This window comes from Hipposideros armiger, unplaced genomic scaffold, assembly GCF_001890085.2.
Source record: "Hipposideros armiger isolate ML-2016 unplaced genomic scaffold, ASM189008v1 scaffold_15, whole genome shotgun sequence".
Lineage (NCBI taxonomy): Eukaryota > Metazoa > Chordata > Mammalia > Chiroptera > Hipposideridae > Hipposideros > Hipposideros armiger.
The window spans coordinates 1,256,907-1,262,939 of record NW_017731365.1 but is presented as its reverse complement, the minus strand read 5'-3'; the positions used below and the strand labels follow the sequence as shown (position 1 = coordinate 1,262,939).

The following is a 6,033-nucleotide window of genomic DNA, read 5'->3' as shown; positions in this document are numbered from 1 at the left end:
TGGCTGGCAGCTGGCCGTCCAGAGGCCAGTGACTGATCTGCCTCACCTGGGAAGAGCACAATGATCATAATACCAACATGGGCCAGTGAAGCGACGTCCTCCACAACTAGACTGAAGAACAAAAGGACAGCAACTTGTCTGTTCCCCTTCCCCAATTCCCCAATAAAATCTTAAAAAAAAAAAAGTGAAGCTAGTGTGTGTTCTTTACAAGGTGAGCAAGTGAAAATCTTTTGTATGAGTTATTCACTAGGAACACACTCATTCTGATCAGCATCTATCTCTCATTAATTTATTTTCCAGCCATTCCAGACATTTCCAGTCTGGGCCATTTATTATTTTCTAGACACTGTGCTAAGATACTAGGGTTATAAAACAAATGACACTGTCCTTTAAGCACAAAACTTCTAATTCTATTCCTGAAATTTTTACTAATGATTCATCTGACTTTGGGGAGTCACTAGTGGATTTCAGTTGCCCCATTGTAAACTGAGGGGCTTGTATTAAGTGATGTCATAATTTTAAAGCCTCTAAAATCAAAGGACACAGGAGCTTTGACTTCTTGTCTTAATTCAGTCATTAAATTGCTCAGTGCCTTTGAACACAGTGTTTAGTCTCTGGATCTTAGGCTCCTCCTCTATAAAAAAATAAGAGGTACTAGAGCAGGTTTGAAAAGTGTGTTGCAAGGAACTTTGTTAACAGGCCTTTCTAGGAAAAAAAGGGTTCTGTGTTCAAGGCCTAGGAAATGCTGGAGTCAGCAGCTTCTTTACTTCAGAACTCCTCAGAAACTACTATACCAATTTTGCTTCATGACTCTCCAAGCAGGAGATAACAGAAGTTTCTGAAACTTACTTGACAATGGAATCTTTCTCCAGAAGCATCATTATAGTACTAATAAACTGTCCTTCAGAATACATTTGGGAAACGTCTTACTGCATGCCTTCTAAGGCCCTTTATTCCAGCAATCCTCTCTATCCTTGGATCAATTTCATGTTATAGATACCTAATAGTTTATGTTCTAATACAGATATGCTGTGTGCATATTGCTATGTTTCCTTTTTCTCTTTAAGTTATGCTTTTGATTCTCTTGGTGCACAGGCTATAATCTCATCAACCCTGAATACATGGCCTGCAAAATCATGCATCTCATTAGCACTTTGATCTGTAGTGTCCAGAACAAGTGCACAGTATGTAGGGAAACATTCCAAAGAGTAGCACAGAGGATGTTCCTTGGGGAAAAGGATGAGATAAATGAACATGAGAAATAATAGCCTTTATAGGACAGATTTCCATAAAATCTCAAAAAAAAAAAGTGACATTTTGATGACTAAATAACATAGTCTTTCCTATCACAGGACTACTGTTCCTAACCAAGACTGTTAGGATTCAGAGTAACAGAGCTGAGTGGCTCCATGCAAAAGTCTGTGTTCAACATCTGTCATGCTGGAGATCATTAATGTTCAATTGCATCCTATTGTCTTCACATTACTCAACTTCATTTCATTGTCATTACTTCAGCTGGGGATTAATCAACTATTTATGGGAAGACTGGACTTGGAGTCACTGCAGTCACAGTGGGGTTTCAGTCTGAGGCAGTGGTGGGGGAAGCAAGTCACAAAGACCCCTGATTTGTGAAAGTTTATTGGTAATGTAACTAAAAATATCTGAGAATAATGTTAATATAACCCATATTTCAAAAAGAGCATACTTCGTCTTCCTGAAGAATCCAGAAATAATTCTGGCTTGAATCTATTTGGAGCTGGTTTCTTTGCCAGTTTACTCTTCCTTAAGAGCTATAATAGGAAGAAGCTATGATGAGAGAATCATACTAATGGGCTCTCTGTATAAATCAGCTCATCATTATCAATAGTGGAAATCATGCTTCATTATTGTTCCTGAGGACAGTTGACACAACTGAAACATCTAAGTAGTATGAAATATTTACAGCTTTATGAGGTTGGGGGAAAAAACTTTCCATTAGGAGTTATTTTTAAAAACCTCACAAATTACTTAGATGTTCCTATTTTGCACATGTATGTGCCTTATGATTAGTTTTATTAGACTTAAACGTCAAATTAAATAATTAAGTGATTATCATCTCATATATGTCCCCAAAACATTTATGAACCTGGGTCAGGGTAAATGGAGTATAAATTCTGAAATAATTTGCCTAAGTATCCGAACTCATGGAATCCAGTTATTTAATTCGAATATAAATTTTTTGATATACCATTCATATCTTTTAATATGTTTTAATAAATTATTCTGCAGAAAACAGCTAAATTATTTGCACACTAAAATTCCAGGTCTGCAATATTAGGACCTGCTAATTTGCCCCAACTTATTTAACAGCTAAAATTAAAATGTCAGCTTATTGGATCAGCATTATCCAAAACTGTCACACATCTTGACAAAGCAAAATGTCTTTTTACTAAACTGATGTATTTCGTAATTCCAAGACCAAAAAATGATTTCTAATAAATTCAAAACCTCGGTTAAGTTTTTGATATGCAAGCTGCCCGTTGATATGGCAAAAGATAGATCAAGTTCTCCCTCCACCCCCACCTTGTTATTCTTTTGGGGACAGTCAGGCCACTCCAGATGGTGTGTTACTGTTGGACATAGCTTTGGAGAAACTTCAACAGACGAAGGCTGTAATGTCAGGATTTTGCTGTGCGTCGTCCCCCTTCCCCCCTGCAGTTCCCAGGGTAGGAAGGTGCTGAGATGGAAGCCGAGGGACGCCCGCCCACCTGCCACCACCTGTTCCCTCCTTCAGCCCTCTACTATAAATTCTCCTCCCTCAAAGATTTATCCAGCATTCTCCGACAGCTACTGCGGAAAAAGCGCTCCGTCCCTATCCGAGCTTCGGGAAAGAGTTCACCTTCCTGAAAAGAAGTCCCAGGCTTTCCCAGAGGACTTCAACCAGCCACACTAAATTCTGCCGCAAGTAGGTTCCTTTCTCTATTTCAACTTCACGTTGGGAAAATGACTTTCTCTCCAGCATCTCAATCTCCCCTCAATTTGGGCAAGTGAAGAGACATCAATCTGATTATCCAGTAGGACGGACAGAGGGCGGCGGCCCGCACTTGCCACTGTAAACTTTGATTCCACGCGAGTTGCTGTGTGTATAACTTACTCGCTAAGAAGAGCCACGCTGGGGAGGTGCTCGACAGACCGGCACACACGCAGGTCCCGAGCCCGCGAGTGAACTCCACGCCTCCCTCCTTCCGGCGGGAGATGAAGTCCTGCAAGCCCGGCAACCCCGCCGCCGCCGCGCGCGCCGCGCCCCCATGCGCGGGCGGCGCCGAGTGCGCGGGCACGTGCGCCGGGGCCGGGCGGCTGGAGAGCGCGGCGCGCAGGCGCCTGGCGGCCAACGCGCGCGAGCGCCGGCGCATGCAGGGTCTCAACACCGCCTTCGACCGCTTGCGCAGGGTGGTGCCTCAGTGGGGCCAGGATAAAAAGCTGTCCAAGTATGAGACCCTGCAGATGGCGCTGAGCTACATCATGGCACTGACTCGCATCCTGGCCGAGGCTGAGCGATTTGGCTCAGAGCGGGACTGGGTCAATCTCCACTGTGAGCACTTCGGCCGCGACCACTACCTCCCGTTTGCGGGAGCGAAGCTGCCGGGCGAGAGCGAGCCCTACGGCCAGAGGCTCTTCGGCTTCCAGCCCGAGCCCTTCCAGATGGCCAGTTAGGGCGCGCGACCTCGCGGGGGTGATGCCCAGTGATGGAGCTCGGGAGCCGCAACCTTTTCCCCAGTTGCTGCAGGGGCTTTCGGTGGTTTAAGATGCATTCTTAGAATAAAATTAGCAGACTTCCAGGTTACTTGTATGCGCATCGCCAGTTCTATGGACACAATGATTTTATTGCCTTTCGTTTTCCCTTATCAGTATTGTGTAGATTTCATTGATGGATCTTGTGGATGGTTTTGATTGCTGTGAAAATAATGCTCCCCTCTCCCTTTTCTGGACTACTTTGAGGGAAAACAATCTTAAGAAAAAAATAGAATTGAAATATATTGCAGTTTTAGTCCTCAGAGAAATAATCACATCCTTAAACTTTGTAAGTTTGTCCTGTTCTGGTGAAGTTACAATATCCGCTACTTGTACATGCTTAAAACAGAGCTACCTTCCTGTGGTATAAATGCATTTATGCTTAGTGCATCGTGTGTGCATGCATGTAGTCAGACTTTTTTTTGGTAGAGTACATGGGCGTGAATGCGCTGTATTTTTAAAAACTATACATTATTAAAATAGAGATTTTATAAAATATAAATAAAAACATGGGTTTGTTTTTCATGCCAGATGTCCAGCTAGTTCCTGATGGCACTAACAGCCTATTTGGGGATGATGACATTGAGTGCTTCCCTGAGCAGAGATGTGGAATGTTTAGATCTAATCAGACCAATGGCAAATGTGTTGCTTTGTAATGCTTCCTCAAAAAAGACAAGCTGATGAGAGTACGAGTAATTAATTGGAAAATTTTCTCTGTCAACTTGGAAATATAGATGTATTTTTCATGTTTTTAATGATTATTAATTGAAATAATATTTAACTTTTAAGTAACTAGATATATAGTCTCAATATTTTATTTTCCTTATTAAGCCAGTTACTATTAATTCCTTAGAAGAACTATATATATATAGTTCCTATATTTGTTCATATATATATATATATATATATATGAACTAACCCTGAGAGAAATTAAAAAAAATGTTGCTTTTTGAAATGATTTCCTTTTAATAAGCACAAACTGAGTAATAAGAGTTTCACTACCATGAAGGCTGATCAAGATGGGAGCAAAATAATGCATGTGGCATTTGTTTGGATTACTTTTATAAATTTGCTTAAGCATTGGATAAATAAACCAAACCCTTAATGTAAGGAGTGACTTTGTGGTCAACAGCACTGCATGCATTTGGGAAAATGTCTTGCTAATAATTAGAAAAAGTAGGACTCTAAGTTATCTTCGCATTTTGATTTTGTCACAAATCAACAAAAAACAACGACATTCCCCCAAACTAATTTTTTATAAATTCCAACACCAAACATCAGATACAACCATCTACTTACAACTTAACTACAGAGAGTCTCCATGAACATTTTTATTTTCTTAGTTATCCATAATTATCACAGTCCATTTGGTTTGCAACAAATGTGTCTTCCTTAGCCTATAAATTTAAACTTACAAAGTCACAAAGCGTATCTAGGAATCCAGTGAGAGATTAATGCTGAATTTTCCTTCTGATATCTGTTAAGAAGAAAACTAAGAAGGACTGAGGACTTTGCTTCCCCACTGCAAATCAGAGAGCAAAATGTTTAACCTCTTGACCTCACCAGCTCTTAAAAGACTCTAGTCTAGCAGGCAACACAGTTTTAGAAGTGATGGTGCCAGGACCTCTTTCTGGTCACACTCCACTCGGCAGGGTGCACTTGGGCTCATGGTAAGGCTTAGGGCATCTGCCTGCCTCACTATTTGGGCACAATAGTCTAATTATTTAGACTTAAAAGACTTCATTAATAACCCCAGTAAAATTTGAGAATGAATAAAATCAGTGCTAGAAACAAAAACAAAAATGTGTTAATCAGAGGTCTCAAAAAAGATCGTTAGTCCTTTTTCAGGTAGGGTTCACATCCCTTTGTCTGGACTGTTAAATACCTTGTAAAAGAGAACTGTACCTTTCATTTTCTCTCTACAGCTTTTAGTACAGAGGTTTATACAGAATAAACAATAAATATTTCTTTTATGGTTATTAACTAGTTTCTTAATGAAAGTGAACAATTTAATTAAAATGATGGGATTCTAATCCCATACCTCTCCTTCTCCATCCCCACTCCCCCAAAAGAATGGGAATCTGTTTGTTAAATGTTATGCCTTTAGCTGCCTGTTTCTGTGTTTTGAAAATCTCTGGAAGCAATTAACAATTCCCTAAGCTTTCTACCTGACTTGATGTATGGACTTTTTTTTCCTGGAAGATACTACCAAGAAATGTAAATGAGTCTCAGTGATCAAATCCAATCTTTGATAAAACTCCT

The 6,033-nt window shown here is 40.4% G+C and overlaps 1 protein-coding gene across 1 annotated transcript; it reads left to right on the top strand.

Moving 5' to 3' along the window:
- The first annotated feature begins 2,838 nt into the window (after window positions 1–2,838).
- ATOH7 (atonal bHLH transcription factor 7) lies at window positions 2,839–5,150 on the top strand. Its single transcript, XM_019624331.1, has one exon. It carries the CDS (start codon window positions 3,235–3,237, stop codon window positions 3,691–3,693), a length of 459 nt encoding a protein of 152 aa, XP_019479876.1. The 5' UTR covers window positions 2,839–3,234; the 3' UTR covers window positions 3,694–5,150.
- Window positions 5,151–6,033: the final 883 nt, after the last annotated feature.

Excerpts from the sequence above, each read along its gene's own strand:
- ATOH7 (XM_019624331.1), top strand. The coding sequence starts at position 3,235 with ATGAAGTCCTGCAAGCCCGGCAACCCCGCCGCCGCCGCGCGCGCCGCG.